Below are 19,033 nucleotides of genomic sequence, written 5' to 3'. Positions count from 1 at the left end.
AGAGTGCCACTCATGAGGAGTAATTTCCTGGTGTGTCCTTGAATGCACCGCAGCCGCACCGAAGTAAAGTCCAGAGGTTGAGCTGGTGCAGAAACTTCACTTGTGCTGCAGATTGATGCGGCACGTTTTACTCTGCTCCCCGCGACTAGGTCACTCCTTTTATGTCTGCTGCTATTGAACCTCGCTCTCACACACAGCTTCAGAAGCAATTATAATACATCCACAGAGCTCGATGCCGGTGATGGTTTCAGTTATGGTTTTATGGCCGCTATCTGGCACCCAATCGCTTCTTTTCTCAAGCTGTCAATAACACAATTATCTGCTTGGGAAGTCAGGAAAGCTCAAGTTTGTTTGAACACAGTTTTGGGTCTTTAGGTTGTCTTCAGAGACAGATTTATGTTTGCATTCTTTTTTAGGCAATTAGCTGGATGTGTTTAACTTCTGGATGAAGATAAATTCTCTATTAGCAACATTAAGTAAAAAGCCAATAAGAGGGACAGCTGGGGTCAGAGGTTCCTCAGCTCTACAGGAAGATTAACAGGGTCTTTATGGCTTTGACGGCTGGATATTGAACCTTAATACCTGATATACCTGATATAGTAGCAACAGAAGATGCAGTCATATCCTTAGTCTTATTTCTAAGATTGCTTCTTTTTTTGGTCAGATATTGCCTGACTTAAATCATATTTCAATTTGATTCATCCGTTCATTTTTTTTATTCAATTAAAATATGAATCATTTGGTCAATATAGTGTCACAATACTGACAAAAATGTACTTTAAAGTTGTTTTGTCTGAAACCCAAAAAACATTCAATTAATCCTCCATGTAAAAGCAAGAAAAGTAACAAGTCATCACATTTGAGAAGCTGGAACTAGAGGACATCTGTAAAGAAGAAGAAACATATTTCTTTATTCGCTGTAACACATTTCGCGTCTTTTAGCACTTCAGATGATACTTGAACTGCTTTTAGCGCTCAGATTGTGCTTTTTTCTTGTGCATGGAAACACACATTTGACCTTTAGATAACAGCATTTGCAACAAACTCCTCGAACATCAAAGAGGTTTTTGGAGCTTTGAACAGTTTCTTCTATTCAGTTTTTCACATTAACTGCATCTGATGCGACTGAAAGCTCAGAGAAGCTAATGTGCTACATTATTTGTAACAAACACTGCTGTTGTCAATGCTTTGACTTAGACTGCTTTCTTTCCTAAACGTTTCCACTTCAAACCTTCTCAGTGCTGCAACATCAGCTGACACTTCAAACCATAGACTGTATAAAAGAAATGGACGTAACATTTGTGATGTCACCCATTGGTTTGTGGACTGCTGCTCAGAAGCCAATAGTTTCGAATCTGGGCAGCGCCGTCTTGAAAATTTCAGGTGCATGCTGGGAAAAATTCAAACATGGATTCTGCTTATATGGGCATGAGGCGGGGCCATGGGCGGAGCGGGGAGGCTGCGATAGGTTGCGAGGGCAAAACGTTTACTGAGGTTAGAAATCAAGTGAGAAGTTGGTGAATTCTCCATTGACTTTTATAGAGACGGAAGTCCTTTTGACACCAAAACGGTCGCCCCCTGGTGGCTAGAATGCAGTTCTAAGTTACTTCCGCGTTGGCCTCATTTCAGAGGACCGGAACTCCCCACCTTCAAACTCAAGTGTTTCAACTGTACTGTTACTCTCATATAATGTTTTACAAGCTATTTTAAGATATTTTATCCTGTCTAAAGTGTCGACAACTAAGTAAGAAGAGTTAAATGAAAAAAATATACATTTTTAGTAAAGAATAAACCTCACGAGACAAACATTTACACATACAAATTCACTGATACTTCCAATTCCAACACAACAAAGCTGCATCTTTCTCCTCCTAACCATTTAAACTCTGTCTTTGTGTCTTTTGCCAGAGTGCCACTCAAAGTCGAGCAGGCTAACAACGCTAGGGACGCCTTGGCGAAGGCCGTGTACAGCCGCCTGTTCGACCACGTTGTGACCAGAGTCAACCAGTGCTTCCCCTTCGAATCCTCCGCCAACTTTATCGGCGTCCTGGACATCGCTGGCTTTGGTCAGTATCCCCTAAAAACCTTGTATCACTCTTACATGGGTTATTCATGAGTTTCATCTGTTGTTGAAGAATTTTGGGGGAAAACATATGTTTCATTATGTGTATATATAAGATAATAATTTGACTCCTTTGGGATGACAGAACTTTTCAGAATAGAACAAATAGACGTCGGCGTGCTTCACAAATCATTTCATGTAATTTCGAGTACAAGTCTGTAGATGTTTCATCTGAGTTTGTTTCTCAGAGGAGTTTTTGTAAAGAGACACTGACACTGTGAGTCTCACAGTTCGTTTTGTTCTGAGATCACAACGGCGTCTATACAGTCCACAACTTCCCGAAACAGTGAATCTTGTCGCATTTGCTTTAACTGTGATGCTGTATCTTTGACTGACTGACTGACTCATCTTCTGCTGCTTCTTTCTTCTTCTTCTGCTTCTTCTTCTTCTTCTTTGCAGAGTACTTTGAGCACAACAGCTTCGAGCAGTTCTGCATCAACTACTGTAATGAGAAACTGCAGCAGTTCTTCAATGAGCGCATCCTGAAAGAGGTGAGAGCTGTCATTCAATCGGTTTCATTATACAAAATCTACTCAGAGTTTCAATTCGGGGCGAAAAATAAATTACAAAATCAACCATCTCAGATCCATCAGCCGGCACTTACAAAAAACAGACAAATCTAAGCAAACATCGCTCACTGGACGGCTCAAAGCTTTATTAAAAACACAGACATCATTTTTTCAAATTGAGGGTTTCTCATTGTTGAATTAATGTATTAACTTTCAGACAACTGAGCCCAAATCTCCTTAAAAACTTGAAATCCTAACTTTTAGATGATCAATAACTTATAAAGGGAGAGGATTTCATTCCAATAAATGTTCTTCCCCCATTTTTATATAAAAGGATGCATTATGTTGATTGCTATTTATACCCCAAAATCAACTTCAGAAACATGGAGGAGAGAATGTGATTTGTACATTTTTGTAAATGTTGTTTTCTCTCTCTAGATTGTCATCAAATTATTTTTTGAATGAAACTCTCCATTTACAGACTTCTTCAGCATCCAAACGACCGTTAGCAATAGCTGGCATCAAAATTGATCCTCTCCCAGTCTACAGTGTTACAGAACAATTTCCATTTTAGAAAATAATGATGCTAGAAATATATGTATATATATATTTTTTTCTAGCTGTTATTGGAGGTCTCCAAATAACGAGCTACTGTAGAAGACAGAGTTCAGATTTCTGCCAAGGCCGAGCAGTTGTTGACCTTGGAAAGCTGCAGCCGCAGTAATTTGCAGCTGTAATTTCAACATTAATGGATTATGACAGAAAAGCCGATCAACCCACAACACGGAGGGCACAGATGTTACACAGTTATGTAATTGTTGTTCATTTGCAGAAACTAGAATTTTTGCTCAATACCAAAATTTAATGAGCCAGACTTCCTGCAAAATTGAAGCCAGATCTGCTTAAACTTTGTTGGAAAACTTATTAAAACTGTGACATCATTAAAATACCATCAGTAAAATGCAATTTAAAGAATATTTTACAGTGTTTGACTATGATTTTGATAATTTAGTCACAGTTGTTGCCTTTTGTTTTAGACATCTTATTCTTAAAACACCTCTTTTACGTCCACAGAGATGTCGGCCCCCTTAAATTATCCGTTGCCAACATCCAGCATGAAAGCCGTAACTTTAAATCCCTCATTGAGCGTGAAAAGTGTAATAGCAGAAATTGCTATTTGTTAGAGAGCCACAGTGCCCTCCAGGCGGTACCGCTGGAGCCTGCTCCCGTCCCCGTCCTCATTAGACGAATGCTGAGCACCACGCAAATATCGTTATGGCTTCTCATTAGAAATATCTCGTTTGCATTCCAGGAGCAAGAGCTGTACCAGAGGGAGGGGCTCGGAGTCAACGAGGTTCACTATGTCGACAATCAGGACTGCATAGGTATGAAGATGTCACTCATAATTTCTCTCACCATGATGCATTCAGAGCAGCTCGAGTTGCATTGTTGAATTAAAAAAAGTTCCTCTTTTTCTATAACTGATGGATGATGTTTATGATTTGCTTGAAGAGGGAAAAATAACACAAAAAGCTTCATATACTCAAGCTATGCATTTTCAGATATTTTTGGTAACGCTCGCGGTGTCAACATTTCAAATTACCCTTCAAAAATATCCAGATGGTGCTTGGATGTCTAGACGCATTGAAAATTCATCAGTACGATGGAACAAATCAGCCTTTTTTTAAGTTATGAAAACCCATTAGACATATTTTATATTTAACACTTAATTTAGGGCTTTGTGAACATTTTCAACACCTGCAGTGCATTTACCCATCATGAAACCTTTCTCTGTGTAGCTTCCAGACTATAAAGTGAGGATCTGGTGTTTTTTATGAGTACACGAGTCATACTGCATTGATCCTGTATCACTTCCTTTCTAATGTTAATGTTACTATTAGGGTCTACTCTCTTGTTTTGAATGTCCTGTAGTGTTTAAAAACCTTTATGAATAACATACTGACAGGATTTACCTCCCTGAAATAGTGCTGGGTGGTATGACCAAAAATGTATATCACGGTATTTTTCAAAATAAAAGCGGTTTCACAGTATTTTTTTTTCATGCATAATCAGGTGTTCACAACATCTTCTACTAGTTGAGAGAGGAACTACTAATCTACTGCAGTAGATTGACTTAGGATGGACTATTTTACTGACATAAAGGATCACTCCCCATAACATCGACTCATCCAGCAGATGATTTTATAGTCGGGTCATAACTTAAAATTCTTTAATTGTTGTCAAAACACAAGCAGCAATGCAAGAACTTTAGATTTATTTCAGAAACTATCTTGATCAAAGAATAAGTAAAGATAATTACAAATTAATATTTTCTATCATATAGTCAATCAAAAAAAGCTTTGAGGTTTGAAACCAAGCAGTAGTTTGTAAAGATTGTCCTGATAAACCCTTCACAAGTCTCTGCCTGTCTTTTTGGAGAGTTTCTGCTGCTGTTTGCTGTTTGTAGCATTCATGTTTGTAGTTTTCACGTTCAGGGGTCGAGCGCTTACAGTCTTATTGAGCTATACAAGATGAGGCTACAATGAAAGTTGGTGTTTATGAGCCATGAGCGGCAACGTGCTGCTCATTACTTCCTTTAATACGCTGCTGGCTCCGAGCCCTTCATTTTTATGAGAGCTGCTGCCTCTCCACCGTTTGACCCAGGGAGCCTCAGCGCTTTTTTCACGGACCGCTTAAGTAAAGAGACACGAGGAGCCAAAGCGATGAAGCCTCGGAGCTTGTGAATCCTGTCTGAAATGTGTCTTCATTACTCCATAAACAGGAAGGGAGATAGATGTAAGGTGAAGAGAGTTTAAGGAGGTTAATTATGCTTTTTGCTTAAGCTCCGTCTGTGTGAAATAGCATCAATATTAAATGTTACAGCTACATGTTATAACCAGAGAGGAGTCATCTGGAGGGCAAAGAGCTCTGTTCAGCGGCTCCAAACTGTAGATTAGTAAAATGTGTTTGTTTGTTGGGTTTCCTGTTTGTTAGATGTAAAAACAGCAGCTGCTCCTTGTTCACAGAGAACATGACAATCACACCTGATGAAGCAGTAAATGACATATTTATAGGCAGTGGATGCATAACTGCATGCAAGAAATTAAAACTTAGAAAAAGATTAAAGCAAAGATTCTTTCAATCATTCATTTTCTTCCTGTGCAAATAAATTCTACATTCATCCATTCATTTGCTGTATATCTAATCTACAAATATTGTTCATTCATTCATTCAGTTATACATTAGTATTGTCATGCCAACAATTCTTTCATAATTATTATAATAATTTGTCAGTAACTCATCTTTTCTGTCAGTCTAAACCAGCCTAGAGTCTTTCTTTCTTTCTTTCTTTCTTTCTTTCTTTCTTTCTTTCTTTCTTTCTTTCTTTCTTTCTTTCTTTCTTTCTTTCTTTCTTTCCTTTATTCACCCATTCAGTTTTTTCAGTTTAAAATTCACACATCAACTCATTCATTAATTCCTTCAGCACATCGTGTTGTTAATCAAATTCAATCAGTTTATTTGCTCATTTGTGTATGTGTTCATTTAGATGTCTTTTAATCACTTTTCATCACATTTTATTCATTTATTCACTTCTTTCACTCAGTTTTGTACTTAATTCATTCATTTATTCACTCATTTGTGAAATCAGTTTTCTTTCAGTTCAAATGTAGTAAAGTAATCCCTTCATTAATTGAGCTTGTAGATAATTGCCCATCTAATTCCAACATTTTAATTTATTTGCTTGTATTTTGTTTTACATGTTATAGAACAGAGTAATGTGCATCAAGTTTTATTCACTCTGTAATTTGCTCATTTATTCATTCATTCATTCATTCATCTGCTTTTTACTCGTCAATGCAGCAGGTTCCTCTTTATTTTCTGTCTTTTTTTTATTGAACCCAGAGATTTATTATCCGTGTGTGTGTGTTGGTGCTGTTTCCTGTGACTGAGAGCAAGAGGAGGGCTGGATGAGGGGATGGAATGAAAGAGGGAATGAAAGGATGAGGGGGATTTCTCCTTGGGTTTTTTTTTTTTTAGGAGAAAATCTGGCAGCTGAATCCAATGTACTCGGAGGGGGGGCTTTCACCAGCCTCGCTTCCTTTAGGCGTAGAGAGTTTGTGAGTGTAGGAGTCAGGAAACATTAGTCAGAAAGGCTTTTTCTGCTTTTAAAATGGGAGGTAATCCTTTTCACTACAATACCAGCCTCACTGAATCATCGTGTGAATCACTGAATCATCTTTCGTAATTTCCTCCTCGGCTTTGTGTCCTCTCAGTGTTGCTGCTACTCTGACACCTTGTATAACATTTTCCTCTCTGATGTGAAGCCAGGTCACTGCCGCACTGACCTTTTTTACTCCTTACTAGTGTTTTTTTGTTTTTTTTGTGCTGCTTGTTACAAAAGAACAACCTGACTCAGTGTAAGCTAGTGTAAAATAACAGCGTAATGTCCATACATTTTAAAATGATGACATAAAGGGAAAGATTTTGCTGAAAAAATATTACAAATAATATATTATAGTGGTTTTTAGAGAGGAATGAGATTATACATAATCATATGCTCATAAAAGTGACAATGTTCTTTAATTAAAATCTGAGGTAGAGAACATTTATATAGCCAGTGGATTTGCATTAAACTATTAAAAAACTTTTTATAACTTCTAGTAGTATTTTCCCCCTTTAGTCTCTGCATGCTTCTTTCTCTGAAACCCGCTGACTGCAACAACCAGCCATGAAGAAAAAGTATGCATCTTGTGGGATTGTAGTAGCAACAGACACACCATCAGGGTATTTTCATGTCAATAGTAGAGCAGCTGTTGTCAGCCGGTATATCTCCAGTATGTGCTTGAGATTCAGTAGAGTCAGTGATGTCTCCCCCCCCCAAAAAAAATGACTGGATGCCTGATAATTAGCAGCAGTCATTGTTTTTGGGTTTTTTGGCTGTCAACGTCCACCTCCTGCCAACACCTACGTTTGTAAGGCTGCTTTTAGATGCGTTCAAATAAAACATAACAAGTGCAGAGTCCTAGGGCTGCTCAATTATGGAAAAAAATCATAATCACGATTATTTGGGTCAAAATTGAAATCACGATTATTAAAATGATTTTTTTTAAACATTAGAAACATGCTGCAATTATTGGACATTTCTTGTTCATTCGGTTTAATTCATTTTCCCTCCCAGCAGCAACATTGTATCTGCCGCTTAACGCAACACACAGCAGAAAATGTGCAGAGATATTAGAACTGAGCTGGTTACCATGACAATAGTTCACACATCACTTCCTGGTTTTTAATAATTAGTCAGTAAACAGGAAACTCTGCACTTTTATTTACAGTCAACACATGTCGCCGTGTGTTTCAGCTTCGGTCAAACTAACGGAGCTGCGGCGGCTTCCTGTCTAAGCTTTTCAAAATAAAACCTTTGTTATTGAGCGCTATCTCATTATTATTAAAAATCGTTTCCCCTCAATTTTTATTAGTTTTGAGATCGTTTGGCCCCTAAATCATAATCACGATCACATTTCGATTAATTGAGCAGCCTTACAGAGTCCTCCAGCAAACATGTTAAAAATTACTTAAGTTTTGGTAGTATGGCAAGTTGACGCTATGTTGGTACGCTGGACAATCAAATACATGCATCCACTTATTCCTGGTTGTAATTGAATTGGACTGAATCAAGAAAAAATATCAAATACACATATGCTGATACCGAGATGAGGCAGATATATCTCTGATAGACTGATAAAATAGTTGAACTGATATATCGGTCGTGCTCTAAGAGTGTTTTAACACTTTCACAGCTGAGTGTGAACTACTGAAATGGCTCATCCTGTCATGATACTGATAAAATAAACTGTTTTTGTCACCTTCAAAGTGTAACTGTTAAATAATACTAATCATAGTTACGTGTCATCATCGCTGCTCTCGTCACCTTCTGTGACAGAATCAAAGAGAAAGTGTGATGATATCCGCTCCTCTTCATATTCAATTGAACATTCATCTAGATTTTTAATCGTGTACATCGCTGCTACTTGATTTAATTGGATGCCCAGTGGCCTCAGCTGATACCAAACAGCTTCATTAAAGGCACAGAGGAGTATTTTTTATTTTTATTTTAATGCTTCTCATTGTTTCTTTACAGACCTGGTGGAGTCGAAGATGGTCGGCATCCTGGACATCCTGGACGAAGAGAACCGTCTACCTCAACCCAGCGATCAGCACTTTACCGACACTGTTCACAACAAACACAAGGACCACTTCCGCCTGACTGTGAGTGACTCTGAAACACGAGAAGGACACTTGAATTTGCTCCTTTAAAGTTCACAGGATGAGATAAAGACAGAGGAAAATGATTAAAATCTGGAAAATTCAAATACGAAGATGTTTCTAAAAATAGCTTGTTACATGTTAACATAAGTCATCCTATTTAGCATTTATAAGCAGCATATGAACATTTAATAAAGCACTATAATTTAATTATAAGCATATACAGTAGAAGTGTGTATGAATGTGTTAGTCAGTTTCTCCTGTGGACAGTAATAAGTGGAGACAGCTCCATAGCAGGTAATAAATGACAACATAACAAAACAATGAAATAATATAAAACACATCTTTATAGTCATAGTCACATAACACATATACTGTACCTGTAATAACTTGAGAATATAATTAAATAATAGAAATAATACATATATTCAATTAATGTGCATGATTACTATTACTGTATTCATTTTAATTAAAACGCTCCAGACATGCTTTCAGATGCATACCCAGATATTTAAAAAAAAAACTAAAATAATTTTTGTCTGATTTTTACACAAACAAAAAGTTTACATTTAAAGTTTATAAAATGTAAACTAGAGGATTGAAGATGTTGCTTACATCACTGTAAAGTCTATCATCGACGTTTGTGCGTTGGAGGCTTCAAGTTTCCACATCACACTTGTGTAAGTTACTGCTGGACTACAATTGGCTCCAAACTCTAGTTATGATGTCAATAACTGTTGTAGGTGCAAACTTTGTAAACTTTAGTTTGAAGATGAGCACAGAGAAACTTTCCTCCTCCAGCAGATGAATGTGAAAACAAACTCTGCACTTACATCATTCTGCAGAGAGAAACTCAAACATCTCAAACTTCCCACTGAAGGAATAATAAGATGAAAACATGTTTTTGAGTGGAGGGAGACTTTAAAGGTAACACACTTCTCCTCTGCTCATGTTGAAAATCTTTATCTGTCAACAAATGTTTCAAAAAGGTGGTGTTTGTTTTATAATTATTTTATATTCAGGCCAATACAATAAGCTTCAGGAAAGAAAGAATAATTCAGACTCAGACTTATGTGGTGTAGCTGACAGTTAAATTACCCAACACTAACTCTTAATCTTCAGCTCCAGCCGAGAATGATTGACAGGAACGGGAATTAATAAAAAAAAAAAAAAAAAAACATATTCTGGAAGTCTGCTGAGTCTTAAGTGTTTTATTGTGTGTGTATATGTGTGTGTCTGTATGTGTGTGTGCATATGTGTTCATACATGTGATTGACTGTGTGTGTGTGTTTGTGTCCCTCAGGTACCCAGGAAGTCTAAGCTGGCTGTCCACAGGAACGTGAGGGATGATGAAGGATTTATTATCAGACACTTTGCAGGAGCCGTTTGCTACGAGACGGTGCGTCGACAAAACACTCTGCTCCGCTTTCCTCCAGCAGTCTCTGAAATTAATGTCCCGTTAAATGATTTATTTCCTTTTCCTTGATCACCGGACTGTAGAAAACACACCTCAGCATGTCTTTTTTAAATATGAAAACTATGTTTTATATAAATGAGATATACAATGCATGTTTTATTTGGGCTTATAGACTTTTATGTTGGTTGCTTTTGAATATTATTCTTCACCTGCGTAGTGAGCAGAGGCATAAAAACCCAGCCAACCAAAAAGTGAAGATTTCAATAAATAATAGAAAGTTTGAAATTGAAATTGTGCACTAAGGTGAAGCTGCAACAACAAAGAAGCGCAGCAGTAAATCTCTAGAGTCCTGAAAACGTGTTTTAACAGATTGATTTTAAAATTGTTCCTCTGTTAGACCAAGTTTGTGGAGAAGAACAACGACGCCCTGCACATGTCTCTGGAGTGTCTGGTCAGCGAGTCCAAGGACCGCTTCATCCGCCAACTCTTTGAAAACTCCAACAACAGCAAAGATGTGAAGCAAAAGGCGGGAAAACTCAGCTTCATCAGCGTCGGCAACAAGTTCAAGGTGAGCAGAGACATACCAGATGTTGAGTTGAAGTGTTGATGGAGCTCATCTTTCAGTTTAGATTCAGTCAGGTTTGGATCGTAGGTGTAGATTTCGGGTGTTGCTGTAAATTTCGGCCAATTCTGTAACTTTACAACACAGATGATCTAACGTTCACACCTACCTCACACACTGTGCTGAGGTGAGAAAGGAATCAGGGTTCAACTTCACTGTCTAAGCTGTCCTTTTTTAATTCATGACACAACATGTTTCTGACACTTTGCTTGTAAAGAGCCAACATGTTGTAAGAACCAGTTCAAGAGTCAGGAGCCTGAATGAACATTTAAACATGTTTTTTTTTCTTGCTGTAATCATTCCTCCTGTTCATACTGACCATTAGAAGATCCCTGTATTTAAAATGTAAGTGATGGAGGACAAAATCCACAGTCCTCCTTCTGGGTTAGAAATAAAATTTATTTAAAAGTTGATCTGACGCTAATATGAAGCTTCAGTCGTCCAAATGAGTCAAATCAAATAGATATCTTTCAACATTACAGTCTTTTTAGTGCCAGAGTCCCTCTTTTTGTTACTATACTTCCACCACAGCTCAACAGGGAAACACCAAGAGGGAATATGTTGCTAAAAAAGACTGCACATGTGTCAGATATCCACTTGATATGACTAACTCAGACTGCTGAAGCCTCATATAAGCTTCACATTAACTAAAAGCAATGCATTTTTGCAACAAATGTGGATTTTGGCCCATCACTTCAATGCAAGGGCATTTGAAAGGGAATCTTTTAATTGTCAGTATGTATGGGAGGGATGATTACAGTGAGAAAAAAACATTGAGCACTTGGCTTTTGTTTTAAGACATACTTGAAAAATTGTAATCTTGTCCTTTTAAGGTTCAGTGATGCCCATTTAACATTACCCAAACAGTTAGATGGGTTATTGTTCCAATATGCTTAATTTAATGCAGCTTCAGCACAAGATGCTCTAAACCACAGTAAAGTCTAAACCTTCACTACTTCTTGCTACAAAGAAGTCATCTCGGGTCTGTGTGTGTATCTCAGGAGAGAGGCGTTGAAATGTAAATTATGTGGTTTTATAAAAGTCAGCAGTACAAAAGAGTAAAACTATCAAGTGTGAAAAACAAAAAGTTTTCCTTGTCTAAGTGACAAAGTTATAACAAAAGGGGAAAATAACACACAGCAGCAGTGACTCTTGTTGCAGTAAAACAAAACAAAAACTCAACTTTGTGTATGGAGGGAAATGTTGGAAGTTTCCACATCAATTACATCACAAAATACATTAAACCAACAGGAAATGTAATCTATAGAAACTTCTTAGTCAAGGTTGTTCAACTGATTGACACAAATGCTCCAATATATATATATATTTTTTAAACCTCTTGAACATTGAAACGCTTGAGTAAAGATATGATGCATTGCAACATATTCAACTTAGGAGTAATGTTAATGTAGATTCAATACTTCTTGATTTGGTACTTTATCTTTTAGAAATAACTTTATACTTCATGGTGGATTGAAGGCACCCATCTGCTCTCCTGAGGTCCTATTATCTTCTGTTCATGTGTTTTGTGTAAGCATGCAAGAAAAACAAAACCAACCTGCTCTCACTAAAACTACAATGAATACACCTACTTATCACGGTGTCACAGCGAATGTGACGGGTTGGAAACGCTACAGTACATGCAGCACTTTTAACAAGCTGGTCTGATTTTGGATATTTTGCTCAGTGTACGTTTGATAGACTTCAAGTCAAAATCAAGCTGTCAGTTCTCACAGTCACTTTAATAAAGGTTGCTGTAGTGCATCTGAAAGGAATTTTTAGGATTGAGAATCCAATATTTTAACAGATTAAGAGAAATAATCATGTAATTTATTGTTATCACACTTTTCCAGACTCTAAAATACTGATATCAGTCTCAAAATCCAGTATCTGTTGGCTCAAATTCCATCTTATGTGAACACAAATACACAAATGCACATGCACAACGCTTTAAAAAAAACATCGGCACAGCAGGTGCGCTTTTCTTTTGTGAAATTTCCAGCGTTCACTTAGACACCAGAGAAACCAGCTTCTTTGTTGTCATCTGTAGTTATGATGGGAGGCTTTTACTCTGTGACTCATCCAGCTCAGCATCTCACCTTGATGTGTGCTCTAATGTGTCACCTAACCAAAGGCAAGGTGAGCCAAAATCACTGTGCTTGGCTTCATTCAGTCATCTCTTAGAAAATAAAAAACAAAACAACATTTATATTATAGTATAGATGTATAAAATCACATAACCTGAGAGAATGATGGCCGGGTCTTCTTATCAGAGTCGGTGCCAGAGAGCAGCGTGATGTACAGTACAGGCAGAGAGGAAATATTTTATGGGATTCACAGGAACATCGGTGTCTTTGATGTACAAACACTTGATCCTTTCATGCGTACGGAAATGTGATTTATATGCGCGACGCATCGCTGATCTTTGCTGGAACTGTACGGACGCTGCCTATCACTGAAGTGTTAGATCCTGCTCCCAGAGCTGCAGAACCACAATGATTCTCCATTCATGAAAACACAGTAGAAAGGGCATTTTAATACCCCCCCTTCCCCTCCATATTTTTTTTTATCTGTGAGGTGTGCTTGTACAAGTGTTTCAAGTCAGATTTAGAAAACTCTCTTAGCTTAGCTGCAACATCAGCTGACACTTCAAACCGTAGACTGTATAAAAGAAATGGACATAACATCCATGACGTCACCCATTGGTTTGTGGACTTCTGCTCAGAAGCCAGTAGTTTCAAATCTGGGCAGCGCCATCTTGAAAACTTCAGGTGCCTGCTGGGAAAAATAAAAATACGGATTTTACTTATATGGGCATGAGGCGGGGCCATGGGCAGAGCGGGGGAGGTTGCGATAGATTGAGAGGGCTGGATCACGAGGACATAGGGCAATCAACCTGTCAATCAGGACGTAGCCACGCCCTAATGCATACCCTGCTTTATCGTCAAATATAAAATCAGGGAGGCCAAAATTTCACAAATGAACATCATACTGCATTGAAGAAGGCTTGAAACTAGCGATTGAGAGCATAAACACATTTTGAAAATGTTTACTGAGGTTAGAAATCAAGTGAGAAGTTGGTGAATTCTCCATTGACTTGTATAGAGAAGGAAGTCCTTTTGACACCAAACGGTCGCCCCCTAGTGGCCTTTTGCTAGAATGCAGTTCTAAGTTACTTCCGGGTTGGCCTCATTTCAGAGGACCGGAACTCCCCGCCTGGTCCGAAATAGCAACGTTTCCTTTAAATAACAGTTTCAAGAAGTATCAATGGATTTCCTTTCGATGTATGAGGATCTGTCTGTCTGTATGTCCACATCTTAAATGCTGTCAACTTCTTTTCATCAGCTGCTTTAAAGGTCCACATTTCACAGCCACTCAAGGCTACTGGCCAGAAGAGACTCTTGAGGAGGCGTCTCTTGGTGCCAGTGCTTACAGATCTATCTGTCCATATCATCCAAAGCTTGGTAGTGCTGCTTGTGCATGACATTAATATCCTTCGCCTTATTTCTTTGCTGCATTTGTTTGTGTCATTCACCTCTGCACCAACATACGTAAAGGAGGACACTTGTTCGATCTTGTCATTTCTGATGCTGGTCTTTTTGACGTTAATCAACAGTCCAAACTCAGTCTCAGAAACTTTTGCAACACTGCTGAGTAGTGCTTGTAGATCTTCGTCTGTTGTGGTGAATATGGCGGTATCATCTGCATATCTCAAGTTACTGATGTAGATATTCAGTTTACTGTATTACAACGCACACTGGATACCTATGAGATCAAATTATTCCCAATATTTATTGTCAAACACACTTGAAACTGATAAAAAAAGTGATTATAAGACATCAAACTTAGAGTAAAGTCTGTCTGTTAAATGTTTTAAAAGTGAATTCTTCTTTTGAGTGGATAAAGCTTTTTCTCGGGGTGGATTTGGACTTAGATGCCGACCAGATTGAGTTCTTATTACCTGTGAGCTCTGTTACCTGTAGTGTTTTTCTAAAGCCTCTTAATCCCTTAGTTTCTCCTCCTCCTCTGCCCCGAGTCCCCTCTCTCTAGCTCGAGCTATGATTAAGGTTCAAAAGGTGTAGTGCAGGATCCAAACAGGTAGACAGGAGCAGTGCTTTGGGCATGGGGGGGGGGGGGTGGGGGGCAGGGGCAGGGGTGAAAATGAGCAGTGATAAATCTGAGCCGGTCGAAGTGACGGGGGACGCTGCCTTCTGGCAGGAGCAACTGTGGGAAATTGGGCACCGTGTATGGGCTTGTAGGTTTTTATTATAACCCAAAATTCATTTAATGCACCATGAAGTTTCCTGATGTATGAAAATAATCATTACAGGGATATTTCCACTTCGGATGGTGGAGAATCATATATATTTTGATTTATTCTCTAAAATCTCAGCTTTAGTGATAACTGAGCCAGCAGTAAGTCTTACGAGCTGCTGCAAATGCTTTGAACTTTTGAATGTTTTGCCTCTCAGTCTTCATATAGTCCGCCTTATCTTCATTCTTGGAAGTAGTTTGGGCCGTATGGAACCTGAAAGGAAGACCGCAGGAAGTAGTCAGAGCCGCAAAAGTCCAGCAGCATTGCATATATTTTTAGGGGGAAAATAACACTTGATATATCGCATGTATTCACTGTATAAGTTGTTTTAAATAAAATCTATAAATCTTAACTGCTATAGCAAAGAAAATCTCACAAAAGACGATAAAAATAGCACTCGCTCTTTTACTGTAGCTCTCCGCAATCGAGAAACTGATAAATCCCCCCAGATCAATTCCTGCTGAACTCCTTTCTTCAAGAGTTTGACTTTCACTTTCAAGAAAAAAAAATCTCCAGTATATCTCAGACATTTGTGTAATTTTTCAACACCCTTAACTCCAGCGATCTTGACAAGGTGATCCAGCAGCTTAAATCTTCCCCCCTGTTCTCTTCACCCTATTCTCACAAAACTGTTTTAATGTGTCTTTCACTGTTTTATCTGATGAGTTTCTGCATATCATTAACTTTATAAAAGCAGCCTTAAAAAAAAAGAAGCTTTTCTCTCAGGCTTTTGGTTGTAAGTGTGTGTGTGCTTTTGTGTGAGTGCTATAGTAGAAATAGGACAGGGGGGAACTGTATTTGTGTTGTATATTATTTGCTTGTATGTTTGGTTGAAGTGTACAAGTATCAACCCCCCCCCCCCCTGCCAAAAAAAAAAAAAAAAAAATACATATGTTTAAACCTTTACCTGCTCATTTATTGGTCATTACTTATTGTGTTGATGCTAATAGCCGTGCTGTGTCTTCAATACAGTACTGTCACTATTTGATCACCTCTTATTGATCACCCTAACCCTTTCCTTCTATTATCTAAACAGCTTAGCACACATTAATTTACATGTACATACATTTACATTCTCATAATTCAAATGCTTGTCATGCCCACAGCCACCAAGCTTACATAATGTATCACGCTACCAGTAATGAGTCCAAGGGACGAACAAAAAGTTGAAGTCCACTTTAGTTGGAAAATTAATGATTCATCAATAATGAAAGAGTTCGAGGGAATGAGAAAATTTGAGCCGAGCACTCTTTTTGTGTCTAGTTTGTCGTTCTGCTTTCAGTTTCGGAATAATTTATGATGTGAACAGAAATGATAGTGAAAACACTTTATGGAGAGAAAAATTAAAAATGCAGAATGTAATGTACAAAGTCATAAACGCTTATCTGAAACGCCTCCCAAGTGGGCCTCAAATTTAAAACAAATGCTTTGAATTAAAAGGTTTTTTTTTTGGGGGGGGGGGGGTTCGTCACTGTACTCTCATTTCTTTGAACCGCCGTTGAACATGTTGATAATGCAAATTTTTAAAAAAATGTTTGGCTTATCAGAAACTCTGCCTGCTGCTATTCCAAGCAACTCACAACACATATAAAGACTTAATCCTGCTTGACCCATGACAGTCTGCAACATAAGAGGATTCTTGCTAATGCATACGAAATTGAAAGTCTTTTTTAATAAAAGCTTATCAAGGACAAAATGCAGTTTTTTTTCTCCTCACTGAAAGCTCACTTGTCCACCTCAGCAGCATCTTCAGCTATAGAGTTTAAGGCCCAGAATAATTGTTCCCACATGTTCCAGACAGTAATACAATACTTCATTAAATATGTATCAAAATATATACCTGTCAATGCAAGGAGGAGTATAATATACACTGTGTTTGGCTTTTGGTTGCCAGAGATCAGGAGATTTTGACCTTGATTTAAATCATGCATGTGCTTGACTTCGTGTCAGGCTGCAGCGAAAGCAGGCTGCAGCAAGGAGCAAATGTTAATTGTTTATTCATTTAAAATATGTGAGATTATGTCTGGTAGCGTATTCCACTGGTGTTCATGGTCAGAGAAAAGACTCTTTGAGGTATGAGTTTATATTCTGGGGCTCTACTGGAGTATTTCTGCATGATTTACAGTTAAAAACAATTATATTATATTGGATCTTTATGCAGCCACTCAGTTCAGCCTCTGTCTGAAACAGGCTGTTTTAGCTCCTGTCTCTCTTTAATCCTTCCTCTGGTCTGATTGTCCAACTTCAGGAAGCTTCTTCCTTCTCTGGAGGCTACGTAAACAAACTATAGTAGCAGGATTTCACTTCTTTCACTTCTTTTTTGCTCCAAATGTAAGCATCTCAAATACATCAGTACATGTTGGAGCCCAAATCGGATGTGAAATATGAGAGTGGACAGCGTGAAAAACCCCAGCAAGGATTACAGAACGGACAGCTGTCGAAAAGCATGAAATTATGAAAGTTAAAAAAACAATTAAAAAAACCTTTGAAAAGCTGAAACCTGGGATTACATACATTTATATGACAGTTTGAACTTTTGACCACATTTAACACCCAACATCATAACAGTCCAGTTTTCCTTTTCACATCCATTTTTAAGCAAAAATGCATTTTAATGTATGTTGATAGATCACATCTGTTGTAATTGTTCATAAAATAAACAAAAAACTGAAAAATAATCTGCATCATCATAGTGATACATTAGGATCAGACCTCTTGAAAGTTTTCTGCCAGCTATTTCTGCCTGTAACTTAGCACCAAAGGTTGTGTTTTTAACCTAATGTTTGTGTGGATGTGACTTACTTAAATATGTGGACATGTGCTCCCAATGAGAAATGTACAGTAGCTTTTGTCAGGATCAGGATCACAGTTTTTTTTTTTTAATCTGTATTTATTATCGACAGCCATATAAACCAAAAGTGAAGAGAGAAAACAGAAAATAGGATTTTTGATATGACATGAAAATAAAACTAAAGAACTAACTATTAACCAAAAAAATGTGCTTCTTATTCTCAGCCCATTCAGATTCACATAGACTCCAATCTGTATTCATTTGATCACACAGACTGTTAAACAAAACGTTTTCTTCCTCTTCTTTTCTCTGCAGACTCAGCTGAATATTCTTCTGGAGAAGCTCCGCAGTACGGTCAGTATGTTTTATTTTTCTTCTACTTTAACTCAGTGATGATGTGATGTTACAGGCCCCACAGCTAAAGTAAAGATCTGCCTTCCTGTGATACAGATCTGCACATCAACAATCCACCTGCACTTTTTCTTTTACTTCCCACGAGAAACACACAGAGCGTGGATGTCATGAATTTCTAATATATATTCTTTGGCTTCTGCTGTCAGTATAATAATTTCTGTTTCTCTACACCTCTCTTCCTGCCTCTCTTTTCTCTCTCTCTCTCTCTCGCTGTCTTGCTCTTTCACTCCTCCAGGGCTCCAGTTTCATCCGCTGCATTAAGCCCAACCTGAAGATGATCAGCCACCAGTTTGAAGGAGCTCAGATTCTCTCCCAGCTGCAGTGCTCAGGTCAGTAATATCATCTCATATGAACGCTGCTTCATTTAACTCTTCTTTAATCCTTCCTTACTTCCGCCTGTCCTTCCTCCCTCCTTCTCTCTTTCTTTCCTTCCTCTCTCTTTCCTCCCTTCCTGCTTTCCTTCCTCCATCCCCCTTCTTTCCTTTCCTCCCTTACTTCCTCCCTCCTTTCCTTCCTTCCTTCCTTCCTCCCTTCCATCCTTCCTTCCTCCTCCCTTCCATCCTTCCTTCCTCCTCCCTT

General features: G+C 38.1%; 1 protein-coding gene across 1 annotated transcript in view; it reads left to right on the top strand.

Annotated features, from left to right (window-relative positions):
• The window catches only part of myo6a (myosin VIa), a 161,390-nt gene that overhangs the window by 80,084 nt on the left and 62,273 nt on the right, over nucleotides 1-19,033 (top strand). Inside the window, exons 13-20 of the mRNA XM_053336497.1 lie at nucleotides 1,909-2,066; nucleotides 2,522-2,613; nucleotides 3,944-4,016; nucleotides 8,771-8,898; nucleotides 10,199-10,294; nucleotides 10,710-10,880; nucleotides 18,356-18,394; nucleotides 18,690-18,783. Of these exons, the coding sequence (XP_053192472.1) occupies nucleotides 1,909-2,066; nucleotides 2,522-2,613; nucleotides 3,944-4,016; nucleotides 8,771-8,898; nucleotides 10,199-10,294; nucleotides 10,710-10,880; nucleotides 18,356-18,394; nucleotides 18,690-18,783 (851 nt within the window). The remainder of the gene's footprint in view (nucleotides 1-1,908; nucleotides 2,067-2,521; nucleotides 2,614-3,943; nucleotides 4,017-8,770; nucleotides 8,899-10,198; nucleotides 10,295-10,709; nucleotides 10,881-18,355; nucleotides 18,395-18,689; nucleotides 18,784-19,033) is intronic.

The sequence above is a fragment of the Scomber japonicus genome, chromosome 17 (genome assembly GCF_027409825.1).
Source record: "Scomber japonicus isolate fScoJap1 chromosome 17, fScoJap1.pri, whole genome shotgun sequence".
NCBI lineage: Eukaryota > Metazoa > Chordata > Actinopteri > Scombriformes > Scombridae > Scomber > Scomber japonicus.
This window is presented reverse-complemented; position numbering and strand designations above follow the sequence as displayed.